At 36.9% G+C, this 22,370-nt stretch overlaps 1 protein-coding gene across 2 annotated transcripts in view; it reads right to left on the bottom strand.

Moving 5' to 3' along the window:
* Positions 1-20,265, bottom strand: part of ube2t (ubiquitin-conjugating enzyme E2T (putative)) — a 40,582-nt gene extending 20,317 nt beyond the window's left edge. For both annotated transcript variants that reach the window (XM_088921450.1, XM_088921451.1), the window contains exons 1-3: positions 20,200-20,265; positions 19,671-19,784; positions 19,084-19,153 (exon numbers count right to left, since the gene is read on the bottom strand). In XM_088921450.1, coding sequence (XP_088777576.1) covers positions 19,084-19,153; positions 19,671-19,779 — 179 coding nt within the window. In that variant the 5' untranslated portion in view covers positions 19,780-19,784; positions 20,200-20,265. The remainder of the gene's footprint in view (positions 1-19,083; positions 19,154-19,670; positions 19,785-20,199) is intronic.
* Between the last annotated feature and the right edge of the window lie 2,105 nt (positions 20,266-22,370).

Here is a 22,370-nt window from a genome sequence, read left to right as displayed (position 1 = left end):
AAAGTTTTTACCACTACGGTTGCTTAGCAACACATGCCTTTATATGGAAAAGGCTCCACCTCCCTGACAATCATATCTCATACACCTATCCCTCACTATCCAGAAATTTGTGTTAAAGGACACCACTAATTTATACCCAAAATTTATAAGGACGAATTCCTGTTTTAACAGACAATCCACTACAGATGCGATGGACCAATAATTGTTTTTGAGGAATACTTCTCAGAAAATAGCAGATGACATGCAGCGGAGGAATATACAGCATCCCAGTCCATCACCTTTGTTTGAAATTGTGTGGAATCAACTAGCTTTGTGGTGTTATTTTATCTGAGATTTCTGTGCTTTTTTATCTGTAATCATGTGTTGTTAAAGCAAAAATAGCTAAAGTAGTGTCTGGTGGTGTTACTAAGGCAAAAGGGAAAGAAAATCAGTACTCTTAAGTGGGAAATTAGACGTTTTAAGAAGAACTGATAAAAGATATTCAACCTTGATGAGACAGGGCTATTCTGGAAGAGAATACCCTCATGTATATTTAATTCATAAGAGGAAACCAAGGTCAGAAGGCATAAGGCATCGAAGGTTGGACTGACTTTGCCAAGAAGAGGCAACCCCGAGGGCAATGTAAAACACAGGCTTCTTCTTGTTTATCATTCCAAGAATCTGAGAGCTCTTAAAAAAAGCCTGCAAGTCATTGCTCCCAGTTATTTAGCATTCAAACCGTAAGGCCTGGATAACGTGGACAATGTTCACCAACGCATCTTTCACCCTTTATTAAGGAATATCGCCAGAAGAATAACCTTGATAAAGTCTTTATTATTCCCAACAATCCACCTGGCCACCCCAAAGAAGAAGATGAGAATGGCGATACGTTTTATGGCGCCTATTATAACATCGCGACTGCAGCCAATTGACCAAGGGGCGAGTTCAACATTTAAGAAACATTTTCTGCAGCTTCATGGAACACTCTGTCGATAAGGCAGACGCTGATGAGGACAAGACACTGCAGCAATTGTGGAAGGAATATGACATTTGGCTGGCTCTTCAGAACACAGGAAATACTTGGGAATAGAATAGATTCCGCAGACAATGATGAATGGTGTAAAAAACTTTACCCTGAATTTGTTCATGACCAGGGCTTGAAATTCATTTTTGAAAATGAGGGGGAATTCCCCCTTTACATGAAGCTCATGGGGAGACTTCAGCATCTTGGAGGGCAATAATGGTAAATAATTACTACACAACATGATCTTCATAAGTTCATTGTAAATACTGTCCAACCTTGTTGTCAATCTGTCCTTTATTGCCAACCTCCTCTCCACTGCAGGTACAAGAACATAACAGGAGAAGGATGATAAGTTTTTTTTTCTCTTCCTCATTAAACCCACATATCTTCTTTGCATGTTGTCAAAGGCAGGCTTTTGTGTATGACCAACAGTTTGTCTCCTTTAAAGTTTTTACCTTGAAGGGAGCTGAAAAAGTCCTGCTCTGAAGGACCAGGATGGACTAATACCTCTCTCAGTGCCTCTTTAACTGAACCGTAGGTTGGACTGTGGAGAAGTCTGTATTCCCTTTTAAAATGCTTTGAGAGAAGAACTACATGCACAAGTACATCTTTCATCAAGTGACAGAGGGTCACAAAGTTGAATTGTCTGACAGCAATAAGACGACCTTTGGCTTTATCAGAGTCCTGAGTGCTGGAAGCAGCACATCTCTCAGGGATTTTAAAGATCTGCGAGATCTGCGAGAACTGACACAGAGCTTTGAATTGACAACCACCTCACTGTATGTGGTAAACTTCAGTGTTGGCTCCTCTTGCCTCTTGCCTCTTGCCTCTTGCCTCTTGCCTCGCTGGAACTTTTTCACTTGTTCAACAGATTTGGCTGCATCACTTACAGCAAGGACAACCCAGTGAGCTTTACAGAATTTAATTCTTTGACAGAGTTTTTGAACACCTCCATTGGTGCATACTGCACCAAGTTTGCTCCTTTTTTTTTAATTAGTTGCTTCATGTCAAATGGTCTCTGGCCTTCCATCTACAATTTCAGAGCTTTTTTAAAAATTTTGTTTTCACCCTGTTTTCATGTATGTAGCTTAGGTAATGAGCCGCTTACTGTTACTTATATTAGTGGACTGATCCAATTTTAAAGAGAACACAGGGCTTGTCCATACAGCGGCATTCTAACTCTTCTAAGAGTGTGCCTGCAATAGCTGGATGAATTTTTGACAAATCTTTGTCATTCAGATAACTTCCACAGTTAGATCCATCAAAACTTAAGATGCTTCAAAGAAGGACATTCCATTTCTTCCATGAATCTCACAAGTTTAACAAAATGTAAATTGGCTTACTCATTTTATGCAACAAAGTACGCCACTGTCAGTAGCCATCAGCATACAACTCTAAATTCGTATAAGAACAATGCACACCACACCAATACAATGCAGTGCCTACAGACAGTCTACACACACTTGACGTTTTGTTACATCTGTGCCTCAGATTCAAGCATTTAAGTAAGGATTTTTGTCCTCTTATCTACACAATATAATGTTTCAAGGAGAAAAATGTTTTTTTGTGAAACAATACATTAAAAACAATAACTGAATAAGTTTCCACTCCACTGTGTTAATACTTGGTTGATGCACCTCTGGCAGCAATTACCTGAGTCTGTTGGGATAGGTCTTTAACCAATTTTGCACACCTACATTTAGCAATATTTGATCATTCTTCTTTACAAAACTGAACAAGCTGTCAAGTTCCTTGGAGAGCATTCATGGACATCAATCTTCAAGTCATCCCACAAACACTTAATTGGATTCAGAGACAATTAAGCTCTGGTGTAGCTTTGGTTGCGTACTTTGGTTTGCTTTAATGCTGTAAGTTGAGCATCCATCAAAGTTTCAGCTTTCGTGCAGAAGGTAGCTGGTTTTACTAAAGGACTTTACTGTACTTTTCTCCATTAATTTTACCTTCTATACTGACAAGTGCCCCAGTCAGAAATATTCCCATAATATGATGCTTCTACCACCATGCTTCATGGATGGTGTTTTTTGGGTGATGTGCTGTGTTGGGTTTACATCAAACTTAATGCTTCGCATTTGGTGATGTCATATACTTTCTGCTTCTTAATAATCTTGACCAGGCTCCTAGGGATATTCAATACCTTTGAATATTGTTTTTATACTCATCCTTTGTATACACATCCTTTGTGCTCATTGCTGAGTCTTTGTTTTAAAATGTGCTAATCAACAGAGGAGTTTCTATAGGTTATCCTGAAATTATGTAAATCATCACAATTTAACTCAAGCGGAGGCCAATTAACTTTGTATATGATTTTGAAGATGACTGATTACATCTAAACTAATTTAGGATTGCTATTATTTGCTAGGGCGGTGCAGTAGCTCTGTGGTTAAGGATCTAGCACACAGATCCGTCTGCCATCTGCGCCTGTGGCTGAAAGGTTGCCAGTTCATATCCTGCGGCCAATGCAGAGGAATCCTATTCCGTTGAGCCCCTGAGCAAGGCCCTTAACCCCAACTGCTCCAGGGGCTAACCCTGCGCTCTGACCCCAAGCTTCTCTCCCTCTCTGTGTGTCTCATGGAGACCAATTTGGGGTTAGGGAAAAGAAATTCCAAATACAAGAAATTTTAAATGGCCAATAAAGTGATCTTATCTATTACAAGGGGGTGGATGCTTATCCAACCAAGCTATTTGAGTTTTTATTTTAACTTTTTAAAAACAAAATATCTAGAATGTTTTTAATTAAAAGCTGTGAAGTAGGATGTGTACCCAACACTGCATTTTAATTCCAGGCTAAAAGGCACCAAAAGGTGAAAATTGTGAAAGCAGGAAGTGTCCCTTCATCTCGCAATTTGTGGGAACTCTCGCTCTCACACATGGCGAGACCAGGAAATTGTGATATGGCAACAACACAGTATTTTCAAAAAGTTTATGATTTTGTGCTCAATTCAGATTTTTTTTTGTTACTGAGATTTAATAAGCGGCCTGAAAAACGTGGACTGTAGTTTAACTTAACCTTATTTTTCCCCAATTCCTAATCCAGATAAAAGAGGTTCTTAACATCCATAAGACCAAAAACCTTGATGAGGCTGGCCAAACATACAGATGCAGCCATTCGAAATGCATGATACAACCCCGTACCTTGCGAAATTACCCACAGTTCACTGCGTTGTACCGCGGTACGTGATTTAACTGGCCAAAATGACCGACAGGGGCACTCGTGGTGCATTGGTTGTTAGTGGAATTATCTAATCATTTAATCTCTTTACTGTGCATGTTTTAATCAGCTTAGTATTGAATATTTATATAGAATTTTACAACTAAAGGAAAATTTTAGCAGCTGAGCATAAAAAGAAGAGGAGCATAACGCGTCTGAAGGTCATAAACGATATTAATTTAGAAACATAAACATATTATGTAAACTGTATATGACTGGTATTGGTCATTTAAATAAAAAATACACACCAGTATTCCACTTTATTCCTAAACATTTTAAGCATCAAAGTATTTCATTCGGTTACTTACTGTGGTTATTTTGGAAAAGTTTTTACGTGCTCCTTCTGACTATATTAAGTTTACATACTTCGTAAAAAGTTATGTTTTAACCTTTTCTGCGAATAGTTACGCTCGTTATCGCATTAAAAAATGCATACTTTTAAGAATTTGATTAATAGGGAATATAATATGGAATCTCGTATCTGAAGAAATTAATAACGACATAATTATATTCATATACTGTAGCTCAAGTTATCACAGTAGTACACTTTCTTGGGAAATGTATGCATCAGTTTAACTCACTCCCACATGATTACGTGTGTGGCGTAATGGCTTAAGCGTGTGCCTTGCATGCCTGAGCTCGGGCGTTCAAGATTTCTTTTAACACAAATGTATCTGAAAAACTAAAATAGCAAATATTATGGACACTATATCAGCATTTTTTATATTTCTAAATATCAAAACATGTTCAAAGCCAAGTGATTTATTAATAACAACGAATAATTTCAAACTGCCACTACTGTCATTATTACTGATCATAAATATTATCTACACTATATTGAATTTGATAGTATTTCTAAAAATCATTTAAAGTTCACATCCTTGCGAAACAATCATTACGTTCTCATCCAATCTAAGGTTTGATGTTTTTTTATTTTGAAACCGTGATCTTGACAAACTCATTTAGAGCACCCTATATTACAAACCTTCTTCACGAAATTCTTTAAGTTAAACAAATGAAGGAAGAAGGGTTATCTTTACAATTGGCACTTCGAAATTCTGACTGATTTAATTCCCCTCATTTAGCTGAAAAGGATAAAGAAATCATGCAGTAGTTACAGTAAGGGAACAAGTAATAGGTTTATTCCATGCTGAAAAGAGAAGAGATGAAAATGTTTTGGCTGTGAAGCCCTCTTCAGATATCAGCTCATCAGTATAGTACATGTTTATCTGTACCATTTTTCGGGACAGACGACTTACTGCACTATAGCTTTGGTAAGGAGACGGACTATGGCCAAAATCAAGAACTCTCTCACACCAAATAATGAAGATGAAAAGAAACGTGAAGTCAACAAGAGACAGCTTGTGAAAACTCCAGCTGAATCCCCAGATTTAAATCCAATAGAGATGGTATGGCCTTCCCGACTCAAACAAGTGTTGTACTTGGGTAATGTCATCCCCATTAAACAATGTGCTTATCGCACAAATCCTGCTAAGCTAAAAATTAGACACAAGAAAAGTATTATTGGACAATGTTGTGAGGGTCTGGCAGAATTTCTCTGTAAATTGAAGAGTTATAGAGGAGACACATTGTGTATCGCCTCTTTTTATACCAATGTTGATGTGACACGGAAGATATTATTAATAATGTAGCGTTTTGTCTTTGTCTGTCAGTGAAAAAAAGGACCACAGGCTCTCTTCCTTCCTCCTGGTGCGAGGTGACAATGCAGAAAACAGGTTTTTTATTTTTCTGGGAGTGTGATCATTGAGTGAGCACTGGGGATTTCATTGAGACTAATACAGTGAGATTACCAAGATGGATAGTTTTAGTAAATATATTGACAAATATCTGAATTTTTGTCAGATAAAATTGTATCCAGCTGTGAATCAGCTACGTGATCTTGCCCCCGTGAAATTGTGGAAAAGAGGTTTAGTGGGCAGCATTAATCACAGTGTAGTGACCATAATTTGTTTTAATACACTGTACAGTATAACAGTATAAAGCAAGTATGTTTTTTAATGTTTGTAACCTTGTAATCATTATTCTTGTGGGTACATTTTGTATTCAGTTTGGTTCTGTGTGTTAGCTGGTGGGCAAATGTTCGAGGTGAAAATTCTTCCACAAGGAATGTACCTTTAAAGCAGAGAAAACCGCACCAAACATTTTCTGTATGTCGCTCAAGCCATTTCTCTTTGACACTTTCTTTAGTCATAGAGGTGGGAAAACACCTCCTCCCTCCCCCCTCCCTTCCTGCCTCACTTGTTCCCATTTTTAACCATTGTGTCCGAATCACAGTGGGTGAGAGAGTAGGGAGAGTGCAGTGACATCACCACGCTGGCAAGCTGGCAAGCTGGCAAGCTGGCAAGCTGGCAAGCTGGCTCGCACAACCTGTAATTACAATAACCTTTTTAAATTGGGTTCCTATGGTCATATGCAGGTTGTTCACACGAACTCGTATTGAGCATGGCACTGTAGCCAATCTCCCTGGACATGGCCGCAAGAGAAAACTTGATCAAAGATCAAAGATTGCAGCGAATGGTAGAGAAAGCACCATGATCAACTGCCACAAAGATTCAAGCTGACCTTCAGACACAATGTACGACAGTTTCATCTCGCACAATCTATCGCCAACTCAATGAAATGGGCTTATATGGTAGGAGACCCAGGAGGACCTCACTGCTGAGAGAGAGACATAAGAAAGCCCGACGTGAATTTGCCCAAACACACCTGAACATGCCAAAATCCTTCCTGGAGAATGTCCTGTGGACAGATGAGACCAAATTAGAGTTTTTTTGGTAAAGCACACCATCTCTGTTTACAGAAAACCAAATGAAGCCCTCAAAGAAAAGAACACGGCCCTATAGTGAAACATGGAGGAGATTCAGTGATGTTTTGGGGTTGATTTCCTGCCACTGGCACTGGATGTCTTGAACATGTGCATGGAGAATACCAAGGCAGTTTGGAGCACAACGTCATACCCAGTGTCAGAAATCTGGGTCTCTGACGAAGGTCATGGGTCTCCCAGCACAACAATGACCCCCAAACGCACTTCAAAAATCACCTAAGACAAAGTTCAAGACAAAACGCTGGACTGCTCTGAAGTGGCCAGAAATGAGTCCAGATCTAAATCCCATTGAAAACCTGTGGAGAGATCTGAAAACAGTAGTTGGGAGAAGACACCCTTCAAATCCGAGAGAAGTGGAGCAAACTGCCAGTACAGAAGTGCAGGAACCTCATTGATGGCTATAGGAAGCACTTGACTGTAGTTACTTTGACCAAAGGCTGTGCTACCAAATACTGAGTCTGGGGTGTCAATTTTGTCAAAGCCATTTCTTTTTATTTTTTATTTAAAAGGATATATTAAATTCTAAATCAAAAACAAAGGTCTTGTAATATTAACAGTGAAATAAAGAATTGTGGAGACCAAATACTTGTGCAAGTGCAAGGGTGTCAATATTTTTGGCCAAGACTGTAGACCCCACATACAGTATGTCAGTAACCTGTTCCACTCAATACAGACCAATAAGATCACTTAAGTTACAGGAGGCTGACCACCTCAAAATCCATAAAAACAATAAGATAAAGCAGGTGGCAGAGCTTTTAGTTAACAGGGTTCCAAAACCAAAGAAAAAATGACCACACCATGTTAAAGATGCCCCATCTATTTCAAGCAGACTAAAGACTCATCTCTTGAACACTTCTGATTAGTTCCTGATTAGTTATAAATATAACAGTCAATGATGTCCAAAATATAAGGAGGCAAAATTAGACCTTTAAGACCTTGACTTAAAGCAGATTAGTGCAGGATACTAGCAGTTTTTCCTGCCTTTTCTTTCCACGCTTCTCCCCTCACCATGGTCTCTTCAGCTAGCACTGAGCCCAGTCATTCATGAGAAAGATGGGCTAACCCTTTCCTCCCATAGCACCTGCCCCACCTGATGTAAAACCCTGGCTAGTCCGTGACATTCTACTATAAGATTAGGGAAATGAAAAACACCCACTCCCTTTCACACTCTGCTTTCACACAGTAACCACAACAAAATTCACAACTCTGCCACCATAGCTCACACGTCATTCAAATAATGCACACATACTGCAACAGGACACGTAGCTAGTGCCTGTACGGATAGAAAACCATCGGACCATACTCCAGAGGTTAATTACGGAGTCTGCTTTTTCCCTCCTCTATGCCTAACTGCACAGAGTACATTGCATGCACTTGCACAAACTGCCTTTTGATTTATGGTATTTTATAATCCTGACTGTAAATAAGCATATTGTGACAACTTGTTGCAAAGGGCACCATAAAAAATAAAACTGAAATTACTCTTACTTGCAAAGCCACATTCATTTATAATCTCAATACTTGATCAAACACTTGTTAAAATTGGAAATAAAGTGTGATTAAGAACACAGCTTTGTTGAAACAGACATGAACTTATGTTTCATTCACTTTATTTGTCTAAAGTACATTAATGAAAATGAAGCCTGTAGATCACGAAGGCTCAAAGCATTTTATTATTTGGATTATTTGGAATCACGTCCACTCAGTCTTCTCTATTTAAACCCAAAAGGATACAGTTCTCTTATACTGTCAGAGTACAGATGCAGCCATTCAAAATGCGCGGGCGATACCGCATTATTTTGCGGTGCGCTTTACGCAGTCTACCGCGAGTTACCGGTAAATACTGCTAGTTACCGTAAATTCTCCTATAATACCGCAAGCAAAATAATAGTATCCGGAATTTCCGCAAGGTGGAGCTAATAAAGCTCAACCTCTCATGTTTGAGCTGTCGCCATCAAAGTCTTTAACGAAGATATTACTAATAGTATTAATAATGAATGACCTTGGACAAGCTGTAAACTCAAAGTACTGCCCTGGTCCACTTTATTTTTTTCATTGACTGTCTTTGTAAAAGTAACACCACAGCATTTCGCAATCACGCATTTGTTTCCAATCATGCAAAGTACAGTAATTTTTGAGAATCGATTCACCATGCCTTTCACATGCTCATAAAAGAGATTGATTTAGGAACATAAACATATTACCGTATGCAAACTGTACTGAATACAGTATGTATATGTATATTTAATGTCTTAACTGTGCCCATTTAAGTATTGAATATTTATATGGAATTTTACCACTGAAGGGAAATCTAAGTACCTGAGCATAAAAAGAATAGGAGTATACTGTAACGCGTGTGAAGGCCATAAACGATATTAATTTTGGAACTTAAACATACAGTATATGGCTGGTCTCGGTACTTTAAAGAAAACATACACACCAGTATTCCATTCCTCCCTAAACATTTTAAGCATCAAAGTCTTTAACTAACTAACTTTAACTAACCGGATACCGGAGTCAACAAGCATACTTTTAGAATTTGATTAAAAGGGAATTTAATATGGAATTGCGTATCTAAAGAAATTAATAACGATATAATTATATTCATGTTGCAAAAAAACTGCAACGGACATAAAAACTCCCTTGCTTTTAACAGAGCGTTCCATAATTTCTAACTACGAAAATCATTTAAATTGCGACACTTATCATTCAACCAGAGCTTGAAATATCACAAGGATCCTCTAGAGCACAGCAAAGACTGTATTAAAAGAATCGCGTATCTAAAGAAATTAATAAGATATAATTATATTCGTGTACTGCGACAGGGCTGTGTAGGGCTGTTTCACCTCTCTCTTCATGTGACTCTATTCAAAAGCCATTTAGCAAAGAGGGGATGAGAAGAGTGACAAACTAGTATACTTTAGATCTTTTTTTCTGAACCGGGGAAAATCTGATCATGTTTCTCTATAACAATAATAAAAAACATTGCCACACCCGGACTGTTAAACCAACGCATTAGCACGTCAAAGCCCATTGAGGAGCCGGGCGCAATAATTGTTTTGTCCCTTGATTTACTGATCTGCATTAATTACAGAAATCGAGTCCCTGCTCTTTGCAGACGACCTGGTCCTGCTGTCGCCCACAGAACAGAGGCTGAGGCAGAACCTGGCACTGCTGGAGCAGCACTGTCAGACCTGAGCGCTGACAGTCAATCTGGACAAGACCAGAGTTATGGTTTTCCAGAAAAAAAGCCAGACCTCCCTTAGTCTTCCTGAAATTGTCGGATTATGAGTGAATAAAAGCATCTTATTAAAAACACGTTTGCATTTGTTTGGGAGCTATATTATGTATTTTTCATATGTAATGATGTGTTCCCGCTTACACATCGCACGACTTTAAAAGCTAAAAAAACAGGTTTCGATTCACATTATCTGGCGAGCCTTGTTTTGTCAAAGGACAGCACAAAAAAAACAGACAATACACAGGGGGGGGGAGGGCAAGCGAGAGAGAGAGTTTTTTACCCTCTGTCAAAAAAACCCAAATCACCCGGGGCAGAGACTCTGGGGGGATCATTGTATGGTACAGAACGGAGCTCAGTCAATCCAAACAAGTTCAGCGCCGATTCAGTTTCAAAAAAACTGCAACGGACATAAAAACTCCCTTGCTTATAACAGAGCGTTTCATAATTTCCAACTACGAAATTTATTTAAACTGCGACACTTATCATTCAACCAGAGCTCGAAATATCACAAGGATCCTCTAGAGCACAGCAAAGACTGTATTAAAAGTATACTAGTGACAAACTAGTATACTTTAGATCTTTTTTTCTGAACCGGGGAAAATCTGATCATGTTTCTCAATAACAATAATAAAAAACTATTTTACATATCACCTTTATGTGATATCACCTTAAGGACAGCACATACAAGGGTTAATTGCACAATGGACCACGCAAAGAAATTTAAAATAGTCTTCTTTAGGTGTGAGGGCAGGAGTGGATCGCAGAAGGCATAATCAGCAAATTAGGAAAACAAAGAACAGGACAGGTGAGACGTTTATCCAGAGAGCGAGTGATCAGAAAAAGGAACAGCTGTTACGCCCAGGTTTTACGCTCTCTCTCTGCTGAATGAATAAAAGCATTTTATTAAAAACGCGTTTGCGTTTGTCTGGGTATTTACTTTGTAATCTGTGGTTTACATCTACTGTATTGCTTTGAGATGCCACTTTTAAAGGTGATATGTAAAATAAAGTTTTTTATTATTGTTATAGAGAAACATGATCAGATTTTCCCTGGTTCAGAAAAAAGACGATTAAAATCTGTAATCTTTCCATTTGTATGTCATCGGAAAATACAAGAAGTTTCTGCTTCGTGTAAGGATGGTATCAAAAAGTAATCTAAGTGGTGAGAAAGCTGTGCTCCTCAAAGCGCTTTACAGGATAAAAACAATAACAGCAATAGTGTTAAGCTGGGCAAACGATTTTTTTATAGAAATACAAAATGAGATATAATGATGTGTTCCGGCTAAGACATTAACGAGTACAACCCCCCTCTCTGCGGGAGTGCTGGCTGTGACAAATTAAACCGGTTTCACAGGTATTTTCAAAGTAGAAGGGGGCGAGATTTCCAGCAAAAGACACCTCCCCCCTCCAAAGCCAAGGAAGTACAGTACTTACTAGTTAAGAAAGCTAGGCTCCTCAATGAAATCGCTTTAACATGCTAATGCGTTGGTGTAACAGTCCAGGCGTGGCAAGCTTCTAATGTCAACTCGACTCGATTGGAAGACAATGAACATATTCTAGCCCTAAATGAATTAATAACAAACATGGTTTACATAAAAGACATTTTTCCAAGAAAGTTTATAATAATACGATCTATAGTTGAAATCTGAGCCTAAATAAAAAGAAAAAGCATTTTCAGAGAGCAATCACGCTGTGTTTATGTAGAAAAATTGATTAGGTTTATGAGAAATCTAATTACTTATTTCGTTTAAAACGCTATATAAAATAAAGTTTATTATTAATTTGCTGGACAGAGCGGTGAACATTATTATGGATAAGACAAAGATAACGATCCTGATCAGTTTAGAAATCTGTGTACGCTGTAAGGTTTTTACTTCTTAAACTTTTAAAATACACGTTTCGAATAGAAAGAAATCATCTTCCTGGTACAGTACGTATAGCAAACCAGCACGTCTTTTTTCTCCAATCAGAGGGGTTAGACGCTCGGTTAAAAGCAAAGGAGATTGTCTGTTATAGTGGACATAAAAACAAGAGTTTGCTGGCATTATATCCTAGAAGACACAGACCGGCGCCAGACCGGGAGAATGCCTGCAGCGTAAAAGAATATGCCTGATGAACTAGGGATTGGACAGTTTCCAAGTGCTTGTACAATCGATGGAAATGTTCAAATAAATGTGCAAAAGAAATAAACAAAATAATCATTTATTTCTTTATCATATTGGCTAGCTAATGTCCTCTCTTTGCTAGTTAGTGGCTGTGTTTCTACGTTGGGTAGCAACGGGTGACTGTTCTCAGGCGGAAGATGTAAACAGCTTAATTTTCATGTTAAATAATTTTTCAAAATTAAAATTCATTCTATACAGCAATCGCATATTTGGGTACCGTTTCATAAAACTTTCATGCTTAAAATGTTTAGGGAGAAATGGAAGACTGATAATGGAATGGAATGAATGATAAGTGTCGCAGTTTAAATAATTTTCGTAGTTAGAAATTATGAAACGCTCTGTTAAAAGCAAGGGAGTTTTTATGTCCGTTGCAGTAAAAGAAAATGCCTGACAAAGTAGGGCTTGGACAGATTCCAAGTGCATTTTTGCAATTTACGTTGCATTGCCCATTGTGCTGCTGTAATACAGTTTAAAAGAAGTCTAAACTGTATCAGCTTTATTTATGGGTTGCAATTTAGAAAAAGTCAAAAACCGCACTCAAAATGCAATTTAGAGCTTTCTGGCAAGAGGAGACACCCAAATTAATAATGTAACATGCCACTGTTTCTGCATGAACAAAGTTATACTGCTATTTCCTTAGATACGCGATTAAAAAAAATAATATTTTGAATCCCTGGCAGAACACATTCCATAAGAATCAGCGCTTTTATATATCGCCTTTCATGGTGGCTTCTCAAAACGCTTTACAGGATAAAAACAACAATAACAGCAACAACAACAATATTGTATTTCATTGCACTTTGAAAACCAAGTAATAACTTAACTATATGTGCAAACGTTTTATGATAAGTCGCTGTTGTGAATGTCTGTGGAGTGTATCTTATTTGCCTGTCTGTCCTGGCTCTCTCACTCGTCCCCCTCCTCTCTCCCTCAATTCAATTCAAGGTGCTTTATTAGCATGACAGATGGGTACAATCAGTGTTGGGTATTTACTTTGCTTTGAGATTCCACTTTTAAAGGTGATATATAAAATCAAGGCTTTAACTTGCTTTAACTCCGCAAGTCTGAGTTCTCGTGTCTGTCCTATCCGAACCCGAAAGTATTACAATATGTATCTTTATAGCAGGTGGTGTACAACTTTTTAGCATAGATTACACTTTTATAAAATGTATTTAAAAAATAAAAACGATTACAATCTAATCTTTCCACATTTGATCCCAAGATCCCAAGAAAAATAAATCTAAACGGGGAGAAAGTTATGCTGAAAGTTTATTAAGATACTTAGAAGACAAAGATATCAATTTATGTTGCATTTGTCTGATTGTGAATCAAAAAACACATATTTAAACACGCGTTTACAACTTAAATCAAAACGCAATTCAACTCAATATAAATGTTTATATTGTAACGCATAGGTGACTATTCATTGTTATTAAAATGACTTAAATTCGATCATGTTGTGATATTTAGAAATATAAATTTGTTTGGTGCGAGTGAGGTTTTATTTAATCTCTGACCAAGGGAAACGTTTCATTTTCATGGCTCCAGTGGGATTCAATCACAGACCGTGTGATGTGGGAGTCAGGAACCTAACCCACAGCGCCACCGGCAAGGTCACGTGCAGAGTGCTGAAAAAGCACTACAGAAACATTATCAACAGACAATGTACAGCGTGTACTATTCTTGTGTTGCGGTACATGAATATAATTATATCATTATTAATTTTAGATACGCGATTCCATATTATATTCCCGTTTAATCAAATTCTAAAAGTATGCTTGTTGACTCCGGTATCTCTTTAGTTAAAGACTTCGATGTTTAAAATGTTTAGGGAGAAATGGAATACTGGTGTGTATTTTTTCTTTAAAGTACCAAGACCAGCCATATACTGTATGTTTATGTTCCAAAATTAATATCGTTTATGGCCTTCACACACGTTACAGTATGCTCCTATTCTTTTTATGCTCAGCTACTAAGATTTCCCTTCAGTGGTAAAATTCCATATAAATATTCAATACTACAACGGGCACAATAAAGATGTTTACTGTAAATCTTTCTACGACAGACCAACGGACCACGAGTGCCCCTGTCGGTCAACCAATCACGTACCGCGGTACCGCGCGTCATCGTGCGTCACAATGCGCGACGCCATAGCCAATTACCTCCGGTACGTGTCTGTACCGCGCACTTTGAATGGCTGCATCTGTATGTCAGTCCTTCGAAAACACAAATGTATCTGGTCACTTAAAACAATTCTAGAACAGCAATATTTTAAGAACTTGCTTTCTTTTGAACATGCTACAGCAGTAATATACAGAGTATATAACGATGTATAACATGCAGAAGACTTTGATAAAACTTCCACATAAGAGCAATTTTCAAATTGCAGGTGGTAAGCATTCAAGCTAATGTATACCTTTGGGCCTTTGGATTGAGAACAGGTTAATGGATATCAAACAACCGCATACAGATTAAGTATAAATGCTCAAATTGGGGGTGATATAATTACTGGAGTACCACAGAAATCAGGATTAGGACAAGGTCACTTCTTCATTTATTTCAATGATTTAACTTATCTAAACCTTTAAACAGGTTAGCAGAAGATGGCAAAATGGGAGAATTAGAGAAAGCCAAAGAGAAATTTCAAAATAGATTTAGACAAAATTCACAATAAAATTAATAGCAAACAAGATTGGAAACAAAAGTATGTTTCTAGAGCTTCCACGAAAGGTGTTTATGTTGACATATTTACATCTTCCAGACCAGTTATATCCAACCTACAGAGCACCAATTCAATCACCTGTTTCTAAAAAAATTGACCAATTTAATTTTCATCAATTAAAGAAGTGATTTGTTAAATTAAGTAATTCAGATATAAATATTTAATTGCTCTTCAGCCCTGAAAGATCAGATAGGTTATAACTGAACAGATTGTTTACTTGATTCATCAATATCTTACAGATGCTGCTAACCTTTAAAAGCAGGTGGTCTATAAGATTAACTGTTTTTGGGGCTCTCCAGGATTGGTGACTTATCTCTAGAAAATCAGCACAGGAAACAATGTTAAGATTAATAAAAAAAAAATACAGTTGTGAGAAAGTTTGTGAACCTTAGGAATTATATGGATTTCCGCAGTCTTATTTAACAAACAACAGACACAACATCTTACATTGCCATATCTTTACTGAATGGTTTAAACAATCAAGGTCACTGACGGAAAAAGTATATGAACCCTTATATTTAGTAACTAGCAGAACCTCCTTTATCGGCAATAATCTCAACCAAACACTTTGTGGAGCTGCTGATCAGACCTGCACAGCAGTTAGGAGGTATTTTGGCCCATTCGTCTTTACAAAACTGTTTCAGTTAATGTATATTTTTGGGATGTCTTGCTTGAACAGCCTGCTTCAGGTCACACCACAGCATTTGAATGGGACTGAGGTCAGGACACTGACTTGGCCATTCTAAAATACAGAATTTCTTCTGTTTGAGCCACCCTGTTGTTGATTTACTCCTGTGTTTTGGATCATTGTCATGTTGCATGACCCAATTTCTTCTGAGTTTCAGATCACAGACGGACGCCCTGCCATTCTGCTGTAGAATTTCCTTATACAACTTGGAATTCATTGGTCCCTCAATGATTACAAGCCATCCAGGCCCTGATGCACCAAAGCAGCCCCACATCATTATACTTCCTCCACCATGCTTCACAGTTGGTATGAGGTTTTGGTGTTGGTATGCAGTGTTTTGTTTTCTCCAAACATAACGCTGTGTACATTTACCAAAAAGTTCAATTTTCGTCTTGTCTGTCCACAGAACATTGTTCCAGTAGTGCTGTGGAAATCCGGGTGGTCTTTAGCACACTTGAGACAGACAGCAATGTTTTTTTTGGAGAGCAGTGGTTTCCTACATGGTAAGCTCCCATGAACACCACTCTTGTTCAGTGCTTTTCTAATGGTAGACTCAAGAACACAGACATTATCAAGTGCAAAAGATGCCTGAAGATCCTTAGCTGTTACCCTAGGGTTCTTTGTCACCTGTTTGAAGATTGTATGGTGTGCCCTTGTACTGATCTTTGTAGGATGCCCACTCCTAGGGAGAGTAGCAACAATGATTAATTTCTTACATTTGTAATCTATCTGCCTGACTGTGGACTGATGGAGGCCCAAGTCTTTAGAAATCCTTTTGTAACTCTTTCCAGTCTTATGAGCTTCAACAACTCTACTTCTGAGGTCTTCTGAAATTTCTTTTGATCGGGGCATATTGCACTTCAACAGAATTCTGATGTGAAGAGCAGGTGACCAAAATTGTGTGATTTTTTTATTTAGTCGGCAAGGCAGGTCAAACCCACACTTCAATTGATTGGAATACTTGAGTCCAATTACCCTCTTTTCAAGATGTCATTATCCTAGAGGTTCACATACTTTTTCCATCAATGACCTTGTTTAAACCATTTGTTCAATAAAGATATGGCAATGTAAAATGTATGTGTTGTTTGTTAAATAAGACTGTCTTTATTTATTATTATTATGACTTAGATGAAGATTAGATCACATTTAAGGAGCCATTCATGCAGAAATCCAGATAGTTTGTGAACCCTTTGGAATTTTCTCACAACTGTATACATTATATACGGTGCATATATATCTAGTGAAAACGTATCATAACTGTAGTGCAAGACAATATGAAACATAAAAAGTCAATACATTTTGGCAGTGTATATTTATTCAAATAAAGTAAGCACCAGTTTTGTTCCTAATAAAATATTAAACAATAAGTTACTTAACTTGGAACATGTATTCACTTCAGGGGAGTATTTCTTTCCCAGAATAAGCATATAGCATATATAATTCCATACAGAAAAGGCTGGTGCACAAAAAGTTTTTAAAGTAACAATAATACATTATATTTCATTTAAAAAATATGCTATTTAAGTTGAGAATTAATAGGTTAAAGATAGGGGAAAAAATCAAATACTAAAAATCTGCATTTGAAAAGCAATATGTGCAAAATAATTTGCCAACATTTCTGCATGCTCATAAAGTAAGAATTTAGTCCCAGCTCTTTAAAGATACATTATGAAGAAAGACTTAAGATGCCTCCATTTTAAGTCAGTACACTTAAAATGAGAATTAAGAACTACACTAAGGTTAACGCACTATATAACAAAATTTAAGTGTTCCCCTTAATAATTTTTGTCGACAGCAAACTCTTCAAAGAATTCCACAAATAAGTATGAGCAGCAGCCTATTGCAATACTAAAACAAAAAAAGAAATGTTTACAATATGAAATTGAAATCGACTTCAACAATCTGTCATTGTCGTCTGTCATTGCTTTCATTGTCTGCGATTCAGTACGAGGCAATAAAACTTCTAGTTCTGGTGAGACAAATGGGGCCCTATTACATTGTGAAACCATCAATTATTTTGTTAATGAGATTTAATAACTGATCTGAAGAATTGGGACTGCAATTAACTTTCATGTTCAAAGTGCACCAGAAAGCAATATTCTGAAAAAAATTCCAGGGAGGCATACCATATGACCTTCCAGCTATGTAAGCACCAGCAATTCTTAAATTACCACCTTATAAATTTAAAGATACTGCGTTAAAAGGTGTAAACAACATGACACGGACACCTGAATAGCACCAAACTGCAGGGGTGGCTCACTTGGTGTTGATGCATCACTTATGATGCGTAGTGAATGAATACAGTAAAGTCTCAACATATTTAAATTTAACATTCACAAATTTGCTTATTTGCAATTCGGTCCTACCAATGGGGTCTTGGGTGGACGAACAGCAGAGATAGATGAAAACAAGCCAAACCAAAGGTTGTTAAGCGCAACTTTTAAACCAGCAGGACAATAAATTAGGATCAAGAGATGAATCTAGCAAACCAGTAAATGGGCCTCTCCCTGCCCCCGGCCCACCTATGCATGACCCAATATCCAGATCTCAATCATAGCAGTGTAGGGAATGACAGCCTGGAGACAACTTTACAGGCTCAACTAAAGTTTGGGGCAGAGGCAAAGGGAGAAAGTGCTAATTGGATGCAGAGGAGGGCTTTGTTTTATTTTGAGATTTTTTTTTAGTAAAAATTTAATTTTAAAGTGACTAAGTTTGCAATTACTGTTGTTTAGGTGCAGAAATGATATTTTAACTTAAAGCCAATACATTAGTAGTTTAATTATTACATGAAAGAGGGTTATTCATGTTTTTAATCATACATACAATATGTAGTACATCATGTGACAGTATATGGCAAACTTTTTTAATGCAAATTTGGATGAATTTCACAATGGACAGCTTTTTTCTCATTTTGTAGTTGTTTGTTTTACATCTCTAATGTTTCAGCAACAATGCAATAATTTTATATACCATATGTCTATATATTAAATACCCTATGTATATCTAAATACGTTTGTTAGCCCAAAAATAAATAATAATAAGATTTTTTTCTTTGAATTCTTACTATTACAAACAGCAAATATGAAACGGACTATTCATCCCCCCAGAAAGCATGGAATATCTATTTTTTTTGCCTGGGCAAAAATAAAGCTGAGTGAAAAACATTCCTTTTTGAATATGGTCATCCTTACCTTTCAGGAATCTTTATCTCCAATGAAAATACTCCTCCTTCAAAAGGAGTGTTCACACCACCCACAATCTCTGAAAAGATAAATTTTGCATTTTTGCACTGCAGAAAAAATAATTTCTGCAATCATTTAACATTTTTTCTACTAGGTACTTTTTAATATAAAACGGCAGACCACTGAATTCCATAGTGATAACAACTATCATGTAAACCTTTGTAGTAACTTCTCACCAAGAAAATCCAGATGAAGACCATATGATAGACAAAACCAATAAAATAACTAATTGAAAACAGTGGTTATAAAATGAAGCTTTACTTTTTAAAATTAAAATTTGACCCATTTGTAAAAAAGTTTGCGCTGCAGAGATGAATTTAAACTTCAAACACTTCCAATACATAGAAAACATTGAAACGTTGAATTCTCATTAAGTTAACTCCTATTAAAAAAAATCAATAACAAACATGCTTAATTTGTCAATAAGTATCAAGAATGTCGGCAAAATCCAAAAGCTCTTTCGACATATTAAACAAAGCAAACAATTTATGCTTAAATAGCAATGTTGGAGTAAAGCACAGATACAGTACACTTACGAGCCCTCAGGTCATCCATCTGACCACCGTTTTGCCAGCAGGATATGCCCGGTGGTGGTTCTGTGCTGATGAACTGCAGTTCACGCTTCAGCCTTAATGATCTCTGCATTTTTTCTTCACGTCGATGAAAACAAACATTAACAATAGGCCAGGCAATATAGTGCACAACGATAAACTTTCGAATCCAGAATACTTGATTATCTATGCCAAGATATTCAAACAACTTCCTAGGAATTTTCCTATGAACTAAAAACGTTATTCTTCATCTAGTTAGAGTGCTGCATTTCGCATTCATTACGGACGAAATGCAGTACTTTTACTTCTAAATTAGGTTAACTGATGAAATATACAGGAGTTTTCTAAACAGTACGTAGAGGCCCAGCTCAAGTTCTGCACAATACATTTTAAGTTACGATTCAAGCCGAAGTAGTCGGTAACACGCTCGTCAACTATTATGTCTATTATTACAAAATGTCTTCTAAAATTACGTATTTTACGATTAATGAGATCTCAAAAACGAGGTCATTACCGCTGTAGAAACTTTTAATCTATACTCTCAGCAACAAAATTCAAGAAATGCTCTGGACTCTCCCTCTTCTTTTCGAAAGATGAATACGTCACAAATGTAAGATCACGTTTCCGAGTTGCATACTGGGAAGTGGAGTCTACTTCAAGTTACAACATTTCCTGCCTTTGGGTAGTAGCGCGAAGCGACCTATATTAAGCGACGCGAAAGATCCGGAAGTGTATGTAATGTAGCTTGCATCACGCTACTCTTCAGCGTCTCTCTAGGATACCCAAAACAACAAGCAAATATAAATTCAAGTGTTGCCTCCATCTAACAAAAAGTAAGCCATGATATTAAAAGCCAGAGCAGACAAAAATATATAAATTATTTATTACTGGTATACATTCTGTTTGCTCTCAATACAAAATAAACCAAACATATCAAGATCAATACTTTTTACATGTGCAGAGTTAAAAGATAATTACCATCCTACTATTGTTATTATACAATTTTTAATTTTTAAACATTTTATATTACAGCATCTGTTGCCCAAATTATGTGGTGAGCGTGTTATACTAATTATTTTTATTAAAATGCATCTGATTACCTTTTTTTCAAAAATTTGAACTAATTGGGTTAACATACATTATGCAAAATTTCCAATTAGCTTATGAGCTTTTTTTTTCTTGCAGAAAAAGCCCATTTTGGTCTAGACAGCTAAAATTACTTAAAAATGCTTAATTCACAAAATGACATACCCTTGTTAACACCACTTCAGATGGCTTATTAAAGATATAAATTTAATCTTTTTTTACTTCATTTGGCAATGTGCCATATCTTTTCATTGACATTCAAATGCATTTGCTTATCTGGACTTGAAACAGAAAGTCTCAAGTAATGTAAACCTCTACACTATGTATTATATGTTTTTTTTTTCAGTGTCTTTAGTATTAATATGGAAATGCAAGTATTGTGAGTCACACATTCTGCATCTGACTAGCACACAAGAATAAAGATCCACTACAGAACTATTTTGGAATAATACTGTGAAAGTAGACCTCTTCATTGTACAGGTATAGTGTTTTCTGTAACACAAAACATGCTTGTAAATACATATTTTATGAGCTTTTACTTTCATTACAACCGGATAACCTAGCAACCTTTCTACAGCTATTTTTTCTGGAAATAGAAGTTCCCTACTAAGAGACAGTTTCAACTACATAATAATTTGATATGAATATTTTAATTTAATACATGTTTCAAAAACTTGCAGTGATACCCTTAAAAAGACTTATTATTACCCTATTGTAGCCTTCATAAGGAAATGCAGGTGTAGCCCAAAGAGGTCTCCAGTCCAGTGATGTGGTAAACCAGTAGTTAAGAAAGGCTATTTAGTTTTACACATTCCACACACGTCTCTGTCACATCTCGCATTCCCACGTGCACTGTGTTTAACAAATGCTCACGCCGCAAGTAATGTACCTATTACCGTTCACTCCCGTCACTATTTTAGTTCCCCTCTTTCCTCACTTTCCCGCTCACTATTGCAGATTCTCGTGGAGCTCCCAAGTGCGCGTTATTTCTTTACTGGTCTACATTCAGTATTTGATCTTCTAGTTTGTTTTGCCCCTTGTTTTGGATTGTTGCTCTCTGATTGTCTTTTTTCGTTCTCTGACCCTCTTGCTTGCTTCCTGGTATATGTTATGCTTCACAATTTGGATTGGTATTCTCTCTCTTCTGAGTCTTGCACAGGATCCATACTTCCTACCTGCCCGCTCATACATTTAGTTTTAAATGAGATACAAATTTCTGCTTTAATAATATGCATTTCAAAGTGTATTGAAAATATTTATAGTTTGTAGATTTGCTTTTGTGTATGGGTTAAATAAAGCTTGCAGCTTTTTGTTTTTACTGTGCCTGTGAGAAAAACATGCTAAGTTGTAATGTTGTATCATCTACGTTACAGTATGCCATATTCCGGGGCATTATTTGTAGTGCATTTGGAATGGCTGGATCTGTAGTTTCATATAACTAAATATTTTTTATGTTCTCCAACACAAGTAAATATGCATTTAGTATCATGAACTAAACATCAAACATGCGTTTGATCTAATTGCTCAACTCACAAGAATTGTAATGTGAATAATGAAGGTTTATACACAAAGTCCCACTTTCCAAATGTCTTTGGTGAG

This window comes from Atractosteus spatula, chromosome 7 (assembly GCF_055471065.1).
Source record: "Atractosteus spatula isolate fAtrSpa1 chromosome 7, fAtrSpa1.hap1, whole genome shotgun sequence".
NCBI classification, from domain to species: domain Eukaryota; kingdom Metazoa; phylum Chordata; class Actinopteri; order Semionotiformes; family Lepisosteidae; genus Atractosteus; species Atractosteus spatula.
Note: the sequence above shows the minus strand (reverse complement) of the source record. Positions and strands in the feature narration are given on the sequence as shown.